General features: G+C 50.3%; 5 protein-coding genes across 5 annotated transcripts; 1 reads left to right on the top strand and 4 right to left on the bottom strand.

Annotated features, from left to right (window-relative positions):
* Nucleotides 1–234: 234 nt before the first annotated feature.
* On the bottom strand, nucleotides 235–2,589 carry N7473_007814 (uncharacterized protein). Its single transcript, XM_057153754.1, has 4 exons — nucleotides 1,787–2,589; nucleotides 1,689–1,732; nucleotides 1,593–1,621; nucleotides 235–1,528 (listed from the first exon to the last, which is right to left on the bottom strand). Exons 1-4 carry the CDS (start codon nucleotides 1,873–1,875, stop codon nucleotides 452–454), a joined length of 1,239 nt encoding a protein of 412 aa, XP_057008092.1. The 5' UTR covers nucleotides 1,876–2,589; the 3' UTR covers nucleotides 235–451.
* Nucleotides 2,590–6,827: 4,238 nt separating this feature from the next.
* N7473_007813 (putative choline transport protein) lies at nucleotides 6,828–8,630 on the top strand (the record flags this gene model as incomplete). The annotated part of the gene is made up of 3 exons (XM_057153753.1): nucleotides 6,828–6,994; nucleotides 7,051–7,679; nucleotides 7,741–8,630. The coding sequence occupies 3 exons, from the start codon at nucleotides 6,828–6,830 to the stop codon at nucleotides 8,628–8,630; spliced, it is 1,686 nt and encodes a 561-aa protein (XP_057008091.1).
* Nucleotides 8,631–8,819: 189 nt separating this feature from the next.
* Nucleotides 8,820–10,155, bottom strand: N7473_007812 (D-hexose-6-phosphate mutarotase). The gene is made up of 3 exons (XM_057153752.1): nucleotides 9,830–10,155; nucleotides 9,442–9,756; nucleotides 8,820–9,378 (listed from the first exon to the last, which is right to left on the bottom strand). Exons 1-3 carry the CDS (start codon nucleotides 10,070–10,072, stop codon nucleotides 8,992–8,994), a joined length of 945 nt encoding a protein of 314 aa, XP_057008090.1. The 5' UTR covers nucleotides 10,073–10,155; the 3' UTR covers nucleotides 8,820–8,991.
* Nucleotides 10,156–10,301: 146 nt separating this feature from the next.
* Nucleotides 10,302–11,414, bottom strand: N7473_007811 (aldo/keto reductase; the record flags this gene model as incomplete). The annotated part of the gene is made up of 1 exon (XM_057153751.1): nucleotides 10,302–11,414. The coding sequence occupies one exon, from the start codon at nucleotides 11,412–11,414 to the stop codon at nucleotides 10,302–10,304; it is 1,113 nt and encodes a 370-aa protein (XP_057008089.1).
* A 676-nt stretch (nucleotides 11,415–12,090) lies between these two features.
* N7473_007810 (uncharacterized protein) lies at nucleotides 12,091–17,431 on the bottom strand (the record flags this gene model as incomplete). Its single annotated transcript, XM_057153750.1, has 3 exons — nucleotides 12,091–14,097; nucleotides 14,150–14,413; nucleotides 14,465–17,431. 3 exons carry the CDS (start codon nucleotides 17,429–17,431, stop codon nucleotides 12,091–12,093), a joined length of 5,238 nt encoding a protein of 1,745 aa, XP_057008088.1.
* Between the last annotated feature and the right edge of the window lie 326 nt (nucleotides 17,432–17,757).

Raw genomic sequence — 17,757 nt, 5'->3', positions numbered from 1 at the left:
TGTAAATATATATGCTTTAAATTGACCTGCCATCAAAAATCCGTCTAAATGTCTTCTGAACTGTCTTTCAAAATCGCTAAAGTTTTTAAAAGGCTTAGTACATACTATGAAGATATCTAGGTACTCGATGTACCTGTTATCAGCTACATCCGAAAATGCAATAGTCTGTGGTGCGATGAGCATTAGTGGATAAGTATACGTTGTTACTAAACCAAACAGTTAAGTTTTTAGAATCACCAGTTGAGATGTGTAATTAGGGGCACATTTTGTGCTCTATTTAAACAGCGTGGCTAGGGGGAGTGAAAGAGCCAATGTACCTCAGCGGGGTATCGAACAAAAAAGGCCCCCACAAAATTTACCAAAGAAAAGAGATGTACGGAGTAAAATGACAATAGAAACCCATGTTGAACGCCCGTGAAAAAGGCAGTCTTATACACCGGAAATTAAACGTTCATGTCACCGTATGAACATGATCCTGTCGAGACGAGCTTTTAGATTGGTCCGTTTCAAACACCGTAATCGAATCCTGACTGGTTCCTTTTTGATCCTCAAGATCGATGTCCCGATGGCCCTTTTTATTCCAGTCTTCCAATGCAACAGCGTCGATTCGATGAATCTCCTCCATATAATCATTCGAGGCGTGTGTTATAGCCTCCTGGCTGGAGCGATGAGTATCCCCGTGTCCTCCAGTGTGAGAGTTTTGGCCCCCATTCCGGAAACCTGGTCGGATAAATTTTAATGGGCATGGGAGGGACACGGATGGTCGGGATCGAGATCCTTCGGCGTAGCCACTGCTATCCTTGTTCTGGTTATTGGGGTTTCGGCCTCGATTGCCGCGGTTGCTGTTGTAAGAGAAGGCCTTGAGTCCGAATAGCTTTCGCAAAAGGGGCCACCAACACATCAAGTTCGCGACATAGATCGCAGTGCTCGCTTCCCGGATGTACCAGATTTGATAGGTGGTGGTGAGTGGGGAGGCAAAATTAAAGTATTTGTTGAGGATAGCGGCGATGATGGTAAAAAGACCCAGGCTCATGACACCTAGCAGCAAGACCTTTCGGCGTCGCTTGAGCTGGGCTTTTACGAGGAGTGGAATCGGAACAGCAAACATCATGGCATCCGAAGAGATGTTGAAAACTGCTTGCGTGATTGAGTAGCGCTGGTAGGTCGCACACTGCATGTTTTGCACGGGCATAGCCCAATATTGACTGAATGGCCGACAATAAACTCCATAGTAGGTGACCATTATGACAACGAAGCCGAGTGCCACATAGACACAGAGAATCTTGATGTAAAAGTTGGAGCGAAGGTTTTGCGTGATCCTCCAGTAGAGAATCAGCATGCAAGTCTTGACGCCCCACGTTGAGACTAACATGCACTGCTCTAAGCCGATGACAATTTTGCTTCCATAAATGCGATCGCTGACTTGCTGTGGGTCTCCTAACACCTCGCCATAATCTTTGGGGTCCATGAGATTCGTGGCATAACGGGCGGAGATTTGAATGAGAACGAGCAGAGTTGTGTATATCATCTGTTTGGTGGGCGCCAATTAGTCAAATGCCGCACATTTGGAGCCCCAGTTTAGCAGAGCTTACAAAGGTAGCCGTCATAACATAATCGTCCCCTAGATAGTCGAGGCTCCAGTCAGCGATCGAGTAATACAATATTGGAATCGAGTCGAAATGCCGTACAGAATAAGCGTTTGATTGATCCGCCCGCAATTGTTCGTGAGATCCTTGGACATCGTCAACAACATGTCTTAAACACGATCGGTAAACAGGCAACGTACATCCGTCCTACATAAATCACAACCGCTATACTCCAAAACACAATAGCTTCTACAAGAAGCTGATGCGGAGTAGGTGAAACATCTCCCATCCTGGCGGAAGGAGGGAGACTCGCGCCCTAGGTCAACTTGACTTGAAGTCTGTAGATAGAAGAGGGGAAGTCTGCCATAGATGACTGGAGAGGTGTAGAGAGTCCGAAGTCAGAACTCGAGACTGGCGAGGAGCATCCTTTGAGAGGCCATGGCCGGTCAATGTATGTCATCGACTATCCGGTGCTTTTGTTTCTTAAAGTGGACTGGGCCAGACTTGAACAAAGGCGATCATTTTATCACAGTCGGTGAGCCTGAATAAACTCAAAAGCTATCGTGTCCCGGGGGAGTCAGCAAAGGCGCTAAACGAAGACAGGCTGCGGTGCCATGCATCTTGGCCTGTGAAATGTCACTGCTGGGCTGGAAGGCCTGGGTGACAAGTAAGGAGGAGTGGTGGTCCGGACGCAAGGGAGGGCAGAGCTTGTTGACCCAGATCGATGGCAGTTTCCTTTGGAATGCAGATCATAATGGGAGCCAGGACTCGAGGTGTATCGTCGAACTCGATTCATCCCTGCCTTTGTAGCCCGGAACACTCCGAACACCCTAGAGCCTTTGCGCGACTCCCAGGAAATGCGGAGATCAGAAAGTTACCAAGGAAAAGTTGCTTCTGCTATTCATGTTGCTTTAGGCTCGGTGAGTTGGTGCGACCTGAGAAAGCATGCGCGATATCCGTTCTAGGATCTCATAGGCGAGTCCGACCATGAGTTTAGTGTAACTCATGACTAGTTGACGTATTCGATCGCTTTCAACTTAGGCTTTGACCTAGCGCCCAGCTATAATCGGGGCCGAATCCTCCCGTATGCACGATGGCGATAGCTCAATGATCTGCAAACCCTGGAGCAAAAAGCAATCTTGATGACAATCGGGTGACAGGTCAGATTCCGCAGTGGGCACGCAAAGCCTACGGTGACTCCGGTGAGGGATTTGATTGGGGCATACGAATCGTTGATCTGCAAGGTGATCCGAGCCAAGTTCCAATAGCTCCTGTTTGGACCACTAGTGATTTTGGTGATGGGATCTACGTGTTTTGAATTCCTCTTTGACGCGATATCCGAAGGACCGATCGAGCTCACCACTAGGAACGAGAGTTTGCTGTCTACATGATTAGATGCGAATAGACTCGAGTTCGCAATTTCGATGAACAGAATGTTTCGACAGGAGACTGCGCAGTACTTTGGTATGCTTGATTGTTTTAGATCTCGGAAAGAATTTAGACAGCGACCGTTCAAAAAGTAACTACCCGATCACAGGGCAGGAATCATTGATCGAGTGGATCAGCCTGGCTAAAAATGCCAAGGCCCTTGACAGCCACCTTTTAATTCATCATCCAGGGCTTACTCTAATATAGTCGGCAACGCCTTCGGGATAAATTAATAGACTTTATGATGATCCCCGAACACCTGGTCTATGTATCTCATAACACAGAAAATTTCTGCACTTTGAGGACAGGACCTCTTAATTTACCTATCATATCGTTGTGACAGTATGGCAACCACTGCCTCAATGGTTCATGGAGGAGGTATCCTCGCTCTCCCAAAGTTCAGCTGCCTTACGAGCTAGCAATGAGCCATCTTCGAGTATAATAGGCGAGAAAGCTCGTGAATTCTCTTTGAGATTCATGAACCACAATTGAGTATTAAGCAGTCGTGGGAACCAAAGTCGAAGAGTAGCTTTTACTGTGGTGAGGAGCTCTGACACTATATCATTGAATGTTATCTCGAACGAAGTTCGCCTCTATCGAGTGTCATCTACGCATGGGCAGCACTAAAAACAACGAAGACGGTCTTCACAGCCTGCGTGAGCCTTGTTTCTTTCTCCTCTTCCTCGTAATCATCCTGAAAGAAGGTATTTGGAATGGCCTCTAAGTTTCTTAGACCAAGATTTGACCCTAACACGCTCACGTGGATTATCTGGCCCTCCAGAGTGATTTTAGGTCATCTATGTGACGGAATTCAGCCTCCTGTGGCGAATAGAATGAACGGCTCAGCCCTATTTCATTAGCCTCGGCGCTTGTCCAAAGGAGTTACCAAGCAGAGGGCTGATGATTAGCAGAGCCACCTTGTATGCGAGGGCAATCTACATGGAGCGTGCTCGGCTCAGCAAGTCACGCTGCGTCAGAGGGGCTGGCCCACCTAGACGACCCGATGCGTCCGCCACCGCCACATCATCTCTCGTCAAGAAAGCCTCAAGGTTATCTGGGTGTACGAAGCCACCGGATGAATCACCTTCTTGGTTTCAGCCTAACTTCCAGTCCAAATAGCGCGCTATTGAGGCTGGATTGGTGCATGAGTCCCTTTCGCTCCGCTAAAGCATGTCCCGTAGCCAAAAGTTCATCAATGGAAAAATCCTCCACCATGAACGTGATGGAAAATGATGAGACTAGGTCAAGATCTCGGCAAGTCAGGGCAAAAAATGAGAAGCCTAGGAAAGACTGACTGGCTATATTGTCAATTGAAGGGAATTATTAGAGAGGTAGCTAGCTTTAAACACACTACTACGGTCAGAGAGGAAGAAGACTGTTACACCACAGACAAGCATGAGCTAGCAAGGATAGCTTCAATGGGTACACAACAGTTGAGGTTGAACAATAGACAACGAAAGAGGGACTATGTCCGATGCCAAGCATGTGAACGAGGCTGGACAAAATGAAGGCTTCTTCGACGAGCAATAGAATGACCGTGTTAAGGATCTTACAAGGAGGACAGACCTACCTCAATCCATACAAGACAATGATCTATTAGCATGACTAACCTTCTTTGAGTGAATGGACATAGCCCTGGGATTGCAAGACCGGAATCATGTAGTCGATAATTCTTCTGGATGTTATGATTAGCCACACTCAGAGAGTTATTACAACAGCGGTATCTGTTCTCAATATCAATCTCCTCTTAAGGTCATCCCTTTCAGACGAGATTATTTTCAAAGAGGCTTCCAAGTGCACTATACATCGCACCTACCGATCATAACTGCTCCATGCGCTGGAGTCACAACGTTATTAACAAATCCCCCGTCTATCGGAGACACATTGTCAACAAGGTATAGTCACCGTCTTATGAGACCGCCAAGGTCATTCGCCAACGAATCGCTGTTTTACTCTAAAGCTGATACTCGGGCACAAGTGTGAGCATATATGCTCTGGCTTTGAGCCCTGGTATAGAAATGCGCATCTTGAAGGGTAAAAGCGAGTTCGCGGTGCAAGATGACTATTTATCATTAGTTCAAGCAAAGTTCAAGCAAAGCATGTGGAATAATGCGACAAGTGGGCACATATCCACTGCCACGTTGAAGTATGCGGGTGACAGGGTCAGCCTTGGCCACCGTTACTTAACCAGAATCAAGGATTTATATGGAACAATCGAGATTGAATCGCGGTGGTGGAATGGAAGACCCAGAAGCCCTTTAAGATGCCATTATGTCTCATTGGAGTCAACACATACCATTGCAGCGGTCTGGATAATGCAAGAGAAGCTTCTAAAGCTGGAATCATTCCACGACTTGGATGCCCTCGTGGTCTGGGCGTACATACAAAGTGTCAGCGCAGTGTGCATGACATAGATTGAAATGACGAAGGAACATTCTAGACATTCCATAGATAGGAGGTACGAGGTAAGGGTGGAGTTTCCTTCCTATTCGAACATCTTGGAAGTCTTGGACTCTCTAGATGCTTGGTATCAGCGATCAAGAAACTGGCACACAGACAGATTCTGTAGATGACATGAAAATATTGTACGGTAGTCCCAATTTCCTATTCGACGGTCCTCAATTCATTCATTGTTACTCCGTACTTTAAGCATTTTGAAATCGACTGACAAGCTGGCAGTCTCCGAGGCAGTCTTTCGCAATAAGGTTTCTTTTTCTCTCTCCACCGGTGGAGGTCATTCTTCTTTACTGGCGAGATCCGATCGAGCCTCATGCATTGATCTATTCAAACCTTCTGCACCCACAGGCCCTACGAAAGACAATGTTCATAAAGTACACGCGAGGCCATGTGGAGCACCCCAAGGACCGGTTGCTGGGCCTGTTTCACACCAATGGAATGTTGTGCAGGAGTTCAACAAGAATGCTGGAAGGGATGTGGCAGTGTGGCACAAGCAAGGTCAGTCAATCCCTCCGTGAGTCCGTAGGGCGCTCAAATGGTCAAATTAGGCGTGTCTAGGTTCTGAACTCGCAGGGAATACCTTGTTTCACTATGAAATCATATCGCGTCGTACCAGTTCGTCGGAACCCCGGTCAAGGTTCCTGGAGGGGAGGTCCTAGCAGATCGTCGCCCGATCGACGCCCGAGCAGCCCTAACGCCAGTTACAATAGACAGACTCCACGAACTGGGCCCCCCTTGCGTGCGTTTGCGATGCATCGAACACCACACGCTGCGCCCACTTATGACACATTAGGAAGGTAATTTGAGAACTTCGCTTCTAAATTGTAAAGGCAGAGTAAACTCACAATGATTCGATCTACCGCGTCGCATAATCCAGACCAGTCGCAAAGGTAAAGTACAGACTTTGTTCGGCGCACCCGTCACTGCGCCTATTGCCAATAGCGACGCCTTTGGCTCGGACCAGAATTAATCACCAACTGTCTCTGGACTCCCTGTCAGAAAGAATTCAGGACTGGTCATTTTCAGTCACCGAATGATCGATCTTTGTTCTCGTAGAATTCCTCCGTAGCCTTTTCTCGTAAAATTTTGTGCACCACACGTGGCAGCCATATGGGCATCGCACTTCCCCTCGCATGAAGCATTCCGGGGGATTCCATCTCGGATTGGCCGTCTCTGTTCGGAGGAAAAACCAGATGGGTCTGTTCGCTTGCGCGGGGTGACCTCCTTCTTTGATTTTTTTGACTGGTCTTTATCATTGATCGTTTACTTTTATTCTTCGTGGTTCCCCTTCACCTTCACCTTTGTCTGCACTGGCCCGGTCGCGATTCGATTCTTCGTTATTGCAGACGGAGCAAGATGGCTGCGGTAGTACACCAGACACCTTCTCACGATGGAGTCACACCCTTAAAGACCAAGGGTGAGATTGACGAAGTACGACTAGAAGCTGCTCTCGGCCATAAGCAGGAATTGAAGCGAAATTTCGGATTGTGGAGCTTGACAAGTCTGGGGATTGTGATTGCAAAGTAGGTATTGGGTTTGCAACTGTGCAGGGTGATCTACGAGACTGACCCCGATTTAGCTCCTGGGCATCTACCGGTGGAACAATCGTTGCTGCACTTCAAAATGGCGGTCCGATGGCTGTGATCTATGGCCTCATTCTCGTCAGCATTTTCTACACTGCCATCTCGGCATCTCTCGCTGAACTATCCTCTTCCATGCCTTCGGCGGGCGGCGTGTACTATTGGTCTTCAGTCTTGAGTCGAAACCGCGGTCGTGGAGCCGGATTCTTCACGGGATATCTGAATGCCTGTGCATGGCTTCTATCTGCTTCCTCGATGAGCTCTATGCTGGGAAATGAAGCGGTGGCTATGTATCTGCTCAAATACACTACTGTCGAGTGGCATGCCTGGCACGTCTTCATCGTCTTCCAAATTGTCAACTGGACCTGCTGTGCAATTGTCTGCTTTGGAAACCGATTCATTCCATTGCTTAATCGAATTTCCCTGATGTTATCCATGGTCGGGTTGGTGATCACCGTCATAGTGCTGGCCGTGATGCCAAAGAAACATGCAAGCAATGCCCAAGTATGGACGGAATACCACAATATGACGGGAGGCTGGTCAGATGGAGTATGCTTCATGACTGGATTATTGAATGCAGCATTTGCAGTCGGGACTCCTGATTGTATCAGCCATCTCTCGGAAGAAGGTAACTATATGCTTGAGCCTTCAACCTTGCTGAGTCTAGGTCGCTGACAGTATACTCTTAGTTCCAAAGCCAGAAGTCAGAGTACCACAAGGAATCATGCTTCAAATGCTCACCGCATTTACCACATCATTCGTCTACCTGATCGCCCTGTTCTACTCCATCCAAGACCTCGACGCCGTCTATGCCAGCAACATCGGCTTCTTCCCAACGGCCGAGATCTACCGACAAGCAACGGGATCCAACGCAGGCGCCATAGGCCTCATAGCCGTTCTCTTCCTCGCCACATTTCCCACGCTCATCGGCACTTTCGTCACAGGAGGACGCATGTGGTGGAGTCTCGCCCGCGATAACGCAACACCTTTCGCAAGTTACTTCGCCCAAGTCCATCCCACCCTCAACTGCCCTGTCCGCGCAACAGTAGCCATGAGTGCCATGGTCACTTGTCTCGGATGTATCTACGTCGGCAGCACAACAGCCTTCCAAGCCCTGATGTCCTCCTTCATCGTGCTAAGCTCGCTATCCTACTTCGGCGCTATTTTCCCACATGTCCTCTCGGGTCGACGAAATATGGTTCCAGGACCCTTCTACATGGGACAGAAACTGGGAATGGCAGTCAATATCACGGCACTGATGTACATCCTGGTCACAGTTGTGTTCTTCTGTTTCCCACTCGTACTACCAGTTACAGTGCAAAATATGAACTACACCAGCGTGATTATCGTGGGCTTGATGGCTTTCACGGCTATGTGGTGGATCTTTCGTGGGAGGCGCGAATACCAGGGCCCACAGTATAGCTTTGAAGTTGCGGAGAGGTTGAGTGCATTTCAGGCTGGGAAGGAGGGCCGTCGGTCGTTTATAGATGTTGCGACTCCAACGCCGACTCCTTGCCCTTGCCCTTGTCTCGATGATCATATTCATGTGGGACGATGTGATGAAAAGCGTTCATTTTGATGATGAAACTGGTTGTATGATGTGGGGGCTTTCTTGTATTTTGTTCTGATTCTTCCGGTGGAGGTTGTATCTAGCTTTCGTTCCCTTTCATTTTGTGTAAATTTTACGAATTCGAGCAGCCTAGCCGGTACTGATTGACCGAGTTTATTACTTCTACTACTTCCACTGCTACCAATTCACCATTTCATTGGATCTTAAGCGAGCTCTGACCAAGATCTACTAAACAAATGAATCATAGTCCACTGCATTCAATGAAATTCTTTTCATTTCTAGGCTCATTCGTCAAGCACCTTTAAGTCATAATAATTCATGCATCAAGGGAGTGCTCCCCACCATGGGGCCCCATATTATTTTACCTGGCTCACAGGCGAGACTTGATACTCTGGCCACCCTCCCACGAGTCACCAGCCTCGAGAGTCTGCCATGCAGAAACAGAGCCAGCCTCAACACAGATCATATTCTTGTATGCCTCATCAGGGCCAAAGTCAGACATGCCCTTGGCCTTCTCAATCCAGGGATTCCAGACAACGACATCGGTGAGGGCTTCCCGAGTGATGGAGAAGAGAGTCTGATCGCCCGAGGTGGAGGAAACGACGATCGGCTTCGCGGGGTCTAGACCCTGGTAAACGCGATCGGTTTCTTCGGTAATGGCCAGGGCAGGGGAGGATTCCGTGTGGGTGCTTGCGTTGCGGGTCTTGTCGATGTAGGTCTTGGACTCGAGGTTCTTGACGCGGACGTTGGAGATGTCCTGTGCTTGTTAGATCCGGACAAGGAAGGTATGTGCAGGACAAGAAAGGAAAAGAGACTATACCTCCACGGCCAGGTAGGTGTGCATCAAGACCTGGAATTCAAAGTTCTCCTTGCCCTCATTGGTGACCTGGAGCGAGGTCCGAAGAGCATCCTTGGTCAAAGTGACGCTGTACACCAGTCCAAACTCATACGGCCATGCCTTCCGGAATTCCTCGCTCAGCATGGTATGCGACAGGCCGAAATCCAACTTGACAGCGAGGTCTCCCCTGCCGGCCTCGGAGGAGGACTTTCCGAGGAACTCCCAGGCCGAGTTGCGGGCAAAGCCATGCTGGGGAAGGGGTGTGGTGGCGTGGTTCTGAGGAGGGGGGCCGAAGACCTTTAGATTCAAAGCTTCAGATTAGCGATTGTCCCTGTATAGGCAGGTAGCGGGTCAAGGAGCGATGACATACCGGGAACACGAGCGGAATTCCACCGCGAATTGGCTTGGAGCCATCCAAATGGGCTGTCTTGCTCATAAACAGCTGTTCCTGACCGTTCACCTTCCACGAGGTGACTGTGGCGCCGTACAGGTAAACTGCGACAGACTCGCCGGAGGGCAAGCTGGCCTCGATAATGCCATCCTTCACGGAGACGGAAGGCTGTGGAAGTGAAGCACTCACGCCGATTGCAGAGGGTTTGTTGGAGCGTTCCATTGTGAAGCAGGAGAGGTGATGTGTTTTGGAGATCTTACGGAGGGATGAGGCCCGAGGGACGAGTTGGGGGGTGTCAGTTGAGGTCATGGCGGGGAATCGATCGGAGGAGCTCGCCCCACTTGCATATTTACTACTGATGACAACAAACTTACTCCTCCAACGTCCAATCTCATTCTCTCTGTACCTTAATTTCTAGCACGGTACAAACCTACTAATTTAATATATACATTTAACCATGCTGCAACAGGGCAGACGTGTGACCCTCAAAACTAACCTCCTCGATGCGACGGATCTCGTCTGTGGTCAATCGCCAACCCAGCGCCTGCATGTCCTCCTCCGCCTGCTCAGCATCGCGCACTCCCACCAGAGGAACAACACCCTTATTGATCGAATAATTCAGCGCGACAGCAGAAACAGACACACGATGCTGTTCCGCGATACTCTTCAGCACATTGATCGTCGGCTCCAGCATGTGCATTGGATAACTACTGAATCGTCGAGTGCTTTGAGGCTCGTTGAATCGGGAATACTTGCCCGTCAATCGACCCTCACTAAGCGAGGCAAAGCCCTGGAAACAGATACCGCGCTTCCTGCACTCACGAATCATTCCGGTGACCTCCGGAACACGGCGAATGACTGAATACTCGCACTGCGACACGGCCAGCGGCATGTTGCTCTTCGCAAGTTCATCGGCCATCTTGATCATCTCCTGCGTGCTGTAGTTGGCCACGCCAACAGCGCGCGTCATTCCCTCCTCCACACACTCTGCGAGACCTTCAGCGACGGTCGCAATCGAACTACCATGAATTGGTCCATGCACCAGGTAGATATCCACGTAGTCCAGTCCCAGTCGCTTGAGCGACTCCTTCAGCCTAGCCTTAGGCCCGCGCGACTGCATCAAAGTATTAGACAAACCGCCCGAAAACCACTTAGTCTGCACGACGAACGCATCCCGAGGCATCCCCTTGAACAGGGTTCCGCAGATTCGCTCGCTCTCGCCGTTGCCAAAGGACTGCGCTGTGTCCAGGAAGGTCAATCCAACCGACTTTAGCTTCTCCCAGGCAGCATGAATCTTCGGCAGATCGACGGTGGGATCGTAGTTGAATGTCGCCTTGTCACCCCAGGCCCATGTTCCAATGCTTATATAGGGGATCATCACGTCCTTGCCGCCATATCCACGAACGGCAATGCGGCTCCGCGAGTTGGGAACCACGTTTTCGGGGAGCATATGGGCTGGATCACCCAGGTTAGGGTCGACAGATTTCGGATGCGCAGGGTAGATACCCTCCGTTGCCGACATGCCCGAGGCCAGCCCGGCTTGCATCATGTATTGGGTTCCCATGGTGGAGCCCTAGGTAGGTTGGAACAGAGTATGAACCTTGTTGGTTGGTCGTCTGAACACAGGCGATCAGCTGCAAGACTTGAACTTTAAGGTTAGAATCGGGCGAGAATATATACTATTGTCCGGGATACTGTTGATAGAGATTGTGAACTGGGGTGGTGGCGGCACTCTGCGTCATTCAAGATCATATTATTCATGATGTCGCCTTGGACCAATATAGACCCAATGTGGAGAGCTTTGGAACGATTTCTCGAAGTTCATTCTGGATGGCTGGCGATCGAAGGTGTTGCCCCTGTCGGCGTTGTGGCAACTAGACCCATGGCTCCAAGCTGGGGAAGCTTGGCCTCAGTAAACGCCACCACGCACTAACAAAGTTACTCTAGACAGCGGATAATTAAAGCAGGAAGAATAAGAAATCACCAATCGACTCCATTGAAAGTCTCATAAGCCGACAGTAGGCAGTAAAATACAACGTGACCAAGAAGGAATCGAATATGCAATTGACTCGGCGCCCCGAAAGAAGACAAAGAGAAAGACAGAAAGACATATGCAATGGCCGCTATGTATTTTATGTAATGCGAGATGCACATGGGGGAATAGAGACACGAGTGGAGCCAATACAGGAAAAACAAACATAAAATCAAATAAAAGCAAAATTGCCTCGTAAACACCATCGCTATGCCGAATCGTTGTGTCGCCGAGAAGCATCATGCGCTTCGACGCGGATATTGAAAAGAAGGTCGTCGACTTCACGCAGGGCGGTTGGCCCCAGTTTGGCGGACTTCATGTTGGCCAGCAGTTTTTTCAAAGATTGAGCGATACCTGCCTCGCTGATGTCAGGTTCAACGCTGGGAGGCACTGGTTCCGTCTGAACTTCGGCGGTGGCAAGGGTCAGGACTGGACCAGCCACGCTTGTCAATGGTTGGTTTGGAACTATGTTCACATCCAGGTTTCGTTGTATACTGGTGTCTTCAGGCACGGATGCGGTGGAGGGGTCCACGTCAGTCATTTGGGTGTCAGTTGCCTCCTCTGTGGAGACAAGGGGAATATGCGACTTGGACTCGACCGGCTTCTGAACGACAATACTTTCTGGAACAGCATCCTGATTATCGTTTGAAGCAGGCAGGAGCTCAGAATCGGTGGCTTCTGTCGGCAATGCCACTTGTTGTTCTTGGGAAGGCAGAGACTGGGACTGTGTTTCATTGTGGGATGAACGGGACTTGCGAGAGCGGGAGGTCCGCGAAGATTTGGCACGAGTCGAGCTCTGCTCTTCCACGGTAGGAGCTGGCTGATCCTCGAGTCGCAAAGACTTGCGCGACCGCTTGGTTGGTCGCTGAGAGGGCTCTGGATCTTTGACTGGCTCTTCTTGAATGGTTTCCGGGATCTGAGTTTCAGGGAGCGAGTCGGCGATGACAAGCTCGTCCTCTTTCTTTTGGGAGCTGCGAGTCGATCGTCGAGTAACCGTAGGCGACAGGCTGGAGGCAGAGGCAAGCCGGGAACGTTGGGAGATCGTCGCATCCTGAGACTGTGTAGATTGTACCTCATCAACATCGATGACGCCCAGATCCTTTGCGGATGAGAGACGAGTTGACCGCCGCCTATCCTGAGAAGCAGACAGAACGTTGTCTTCTTCACGCTTTCTCTTCTTCGTGGCTGGCTCCGGGGCCTCAGCAGCAGAGGCAGGTTGCGAATGACCCTTGCTAACCATGTCAGCAGCTAGTACCAGATCCTGTTCGAGCTGAGAGGCGATTTGTGACTCCAACTCCTCACTCGAGGAGTCGACAAAGTACTCGAGAGCGACGGGGGTCGAAGGTACTTGAGCAGCCTGTTGGCTTGCTTCATCTGCTGGCTTCGACGCTCCCTTTCTCTTTCGCTTCTTAGACGACGATTTTGACTTTGCGCTTTGAGGAGCTGCTAACTTGTCCGTTGGCTTCGCGGGCGTATTGGATGCGGTAGTCGAAGCAGGAACGGCCTCAGCATTCTGATAATTTGCAGTGTTCTGGGTCAGCGCTGATCGAGTGCGCCGACTAGGCGGCCGTTCATCCACCTGAGGCGTGGATGCCTTCTTCTTGGCCTCTTCGGCAACACTCGATTGAAGAAGCTTCCTTCGTCTGGCCCGTCGAGAAGAGCTGGACATTTTCTTGGGACTTGGGCTCCGAGAAGTGAATTCAGGAGGCGAAGAAGGCGGATCAGTCGCATCCTCCATTGTGATATCTTGAAACTTTCCTCCCGGAGCCTCCAAATTCATGGCCGGTGTGGGATCTCTAGTGGCCGGTGTAGGAGATGACCCGATGAACCCATCCTCATGTTCAGCTGCCGCCAAGGTGGGAGTCAAGGGAATGCCAGACTGAGCATGCAGTCTGCGTAGGTGAATAGGTGTGTCGAAGCCTAGTTTACCAGGAGTATTCGCCGGCGAGGAGGACCTGATGGATTCAATCATTCGGAACATTTCGCGTCGGCTCTTCTGGAATGCGGCTGGCATTTCAGGTGCTATTGCCCCCAGATTGGTAGGCAATTGAGGTTCACCAAGCTCTGCAGGGTCCGGCAGAGCCGGGTCGTTCGTCCCTATGACAGGCGATGAGTGGAAGTTGGTGCTGCCATTGTCGGTAGACTCTCCGGCAATTTGCTTGTTCCCTCGTTGGTTGGCTAGCTTAAGCGAGCTTGCTGATACCAACTTGGTCTCCTATAAATACGGGCATTAATACTTGTAGATGCCCGAGTAGGGAGAACCATACCTGAACTGCAGTTTGCGGCGGCTGGACCGGGGCAGAAAGCCTGGCTGTCGCAGTTGAAAATGCTTGACCCATTCGGGTGAAGGGACTTTGAGTATTCGAAGCTGTCTTGGTTGACTTCCAGAATTCGACGAATTGCTGAGTCCGTGAGAGATCAGGCGATTCCAAGCCAGCGCAGATAATGGTCTCGAATTTTTGCAACGACGTCACCTCGTCAACAACAGCGGTTTGCAAAATGTTGAGAATAGCAGATGAAAGCGCGCGGCACTATTCGACAAGTTAATGACTGACTAGAGATACTGATATAAGGTGACCTACCGCAGTCATAGCCCGACTGTCCACCCCGCGTGTAACATCAATCTTGCCTTCGGTGTCTTGGATCCACGGTGCAAGTGCTGCCTGGAGAGTCTCAAGTGCCTGGGCGCGAAAAGACGTGGTGCCAGAGCCCAGGAAGGAAGTCAACGATTCGATAAAGGCAGAAAGGTGAGGTGAGTGGGAGGCGTCGAAGCCGTCGTAGCCTAAATCCAAAGTCCGCCCGACAGTGCCCAGGAGCTTGTGCGGGAATGCTGGAGAGGAGACTTGTTGAGCAGCGAGGTTGTCGATTCCCAGTTCGGTCTCCCACGCAAATGGGATAGAAAGGCAATGGCTAAGTAGTGCGTTTGTAGGCAGATAGGTGTCATGGACTGAGATTGAAGACAGAATTCCTGAAATGGGCTCTACAACCAAACCAGTAAGGACCCGATCTCCTTTTTCTGTTCTCACCACGCGCATGTACGCGTCAAGCAGTCGTGACCACTCTTGGGATGCACCCGTGAATGAAACGCCAGCCACGAGGATCTTAGTGATGATCTCGTAGTCCCGTGAAACTGATCCATCCCGCTCTCGTGTAGACTCGATGGGGAATGATTGCAATGCGTCTGCTGCTGCTCCTGCTGTCCCTTTCCAAACAACTTCCAACAGTGACGGCAAACTAGAGGGGGACCTCAATTCGGTAACGCTCAATTCGACACACTGATTGAGAAGCTCGAGACGGGAGCCGCGGGATATCCTTCCATTACAAGCTGCTGTGATCAATCCATCCATGAGTCGGACGTATGAGCGAGTTGGCGATGAGATCACAGTACTTTTGCTGATTGTGCGCAAAAGATGTAAAATAGGGCTATCCAGGTTGGTACCCGAAGTAGAAGGACGATGTGTTGGGGTATTAGAGGTCTGGAACGCTCCATCACCAATTTTCAGCATGAGCTTCTCGGTGAAAGGGATACCTCCGAGAGAAAGAATCATGGTCGTTGACAAGAACTGGAATCTTTGAAAGAAAGCGTCCTCGGCATGGACTCCAGTGGCATTCAAGGAAGAGGTTCCTGTAGCCCACAGACGATGCAGCAAACCAAGAACGCTGGCCACGGCCTGCATAGACTCGCCCGAGGGGGTGATTTCTTTGCTGGAGGCAAGAGAAAGTGCACTGGCCAGGCTGTTCCAGGCGAGGGCGATATTCGATTTCTCAATTGCTTCTTCATTCCAGACCGAAGATTTCAAAAGGAACTCGAAAACTGCCAGGACCGATGAGATTTTCGAACGAACCCATCGGGAATCAACCGATGGCAGCTCCTCAACTTCCATCTTGGTAGTGTCGGTGATTCGACTCTCGGTCCATACTTTCGCTTGAGGGCACCACAGCAAGTTCGCCAACACAAGGGCCGCACTATCACTCAGGGCTGGGAAAGCGGAGAAGGTAGTAGCGGACGGAGCTGCGACGTACTCCTCCCAGATGATATCAAGATGATAATGAGGGAGCGATGGACGGAAGGCGTAATAAAGCAAGTGGTAATAGCTGCTCAATGCAAGTTGGGAGGGCGGCAACACTGATTTATCGGACTTCTTTCGATCAAATTGCGAGAACACTGGTTTGCCTAGCATCTTGAGAAGCGATCGACTGGTGGTTTCATTAGGGCTCACAGCATAGATGAACCGATTCCAGCCTACAATGGCCTGCGCTTTGATAGCAGGTTCGCTGCAGTTGAAACACTTTTGAAGGACAAGCACCCATTCTTTGAAATGCTCCCACTGGTCGAGATTCCACTTTTTGCTTCTCAAAAGCAGTATTACGATGCTCCAAATCTGCGGCACATGTATGCCTGTGTCATGGGATGCTACCATTCGCGACATCCGCTCTTGTATTTCGGTTACCAGCTTTCGATCGCCCTCTAATGGTCGCTCAAAGAGCAGCCGGATGCTGTTCGACAGCGCATGCGTTGGGCCCGCGGCGACAGATATTTGAAACCCAAGAGAGATGGCTTTTGTCCGGGTATCCTTGTGAGGATGAAGCAAACCAAAGACAAGGTGTTCCATCCATAATGACGAATTTGAAAGGAATGTTGACTTGGATTGGGAGAGGAGTCGCTGATAGATGGATAATCGATGGAATGAGATCGCTTTGCCGGTGACGTGTTTAGAAAGGTCTTGCAGCGCTGTAAGAAGGCGGGTTGTTCGGGAGGTAGTTATGATCTTGGGGCTGAAATTCTGCGTGGAGAGAATCGACAGATAGTGCGTTAGAACGGACTTGGCACCCTTGGATTCTTGAAGAGAGGTGATCGCGTGCTCCACCAGAAAGACTTTAAACTCCTCGGACAGCTGCGTTGAAATTTCCGATTGCCATATGAAAGCAGCGGATAGCTTCAAGGCTTGATTTGCAAGACTTGTATCCATAGGTGTCCCGTTTACCAAGTCGCGAGTCACGTCGCGTTGAATGAAATCAGTGATCAAGCCTAGTTTGTCCCCGATTTCTTTCCCACCCAGTAATCCATCATATGTCCGTAAAGCGCCAAAGAAGTTGATATATGCATCGAGGCGCGAAGAGATGGACTCTCCAGCCAATTGTTGCACCACGGACTCCAGCAGCATGTCGAGTGATTCATCGGTAAATTTATTGACGTTTGGGGACCACACCGGAATTGGAGAACTTGTCTCCTTGAGAATCGACTTGAATGGTCTGCCTTCACTGCCCTGGGGACTGTCGAATGCTGTGTTCGTCGTGGGCTTCGCTTCGTTGGGTATGCTGGCCGATTGGGATTTGGGCGACCCAATGACGGTATACAGCCATGGCGAAAAGTTCACACGTTTCGAGCCGTGACTTGAAGGAGGTGCCCTGGAAGCATCCGCCGTCTGCGACGAAGCTCCCGGGGTCTGGAGAGGATGCGGGGATTGAGGGTCGTTCTGATCGAGTCGGGAACCCGGCCTAGGAGGAGTTGGTGGGCGAGCAGGGAGAGGGCCGAGGATCTCTACCATGGTTTAGAGAGGAGAGGAAAATGAAACAGAAATGAGAGTAAGGACCATTGCTGGGCGTTGAGCAGATAGAAACGAGCCCTCCCAGAGAATCCTGAACTGATGGTAGTTGAGCCGGGGACAGCGTTGAGGCCAGGGCCAGTGGAAAACTAAATGGGCAACGCGCCTGTCGCGAATCGCGTAAAGTGGCCGCGTGAAGCCCGATTGCTCAGGCGAACAGGCATCCATGCATCCAGGCACGCGAAAGCGGGTCACCGGCTGCAATGACCCGATCAAAGGTGATCGATCGGGGCTGCTGTATTGAGAATCATATACTCTACTGTATCTCT

The sequence above is a fragment of the Penicillium subrubescens genome (genome assembly GCF_028828155.1).
Source record: "Penicillium subrubescens strain IBT 31985 chromosome Unknown utg000005l_segment0_segment0, whole genome shotgun sequence".
Classification (NCBI taxonomy): domain Eukaryota; kingdom Fungi; phylum Ascomycota; class Eurotiomycetes; order Eurotiales; family Aspergillaceae; genus Penicillium; species Penicillium subrubescens.
The sequence above is the reverse complement of the archived record's forward strand: the minus strand, read 5'-3'. Positions and strand labels throughout refer to the sequence as shown.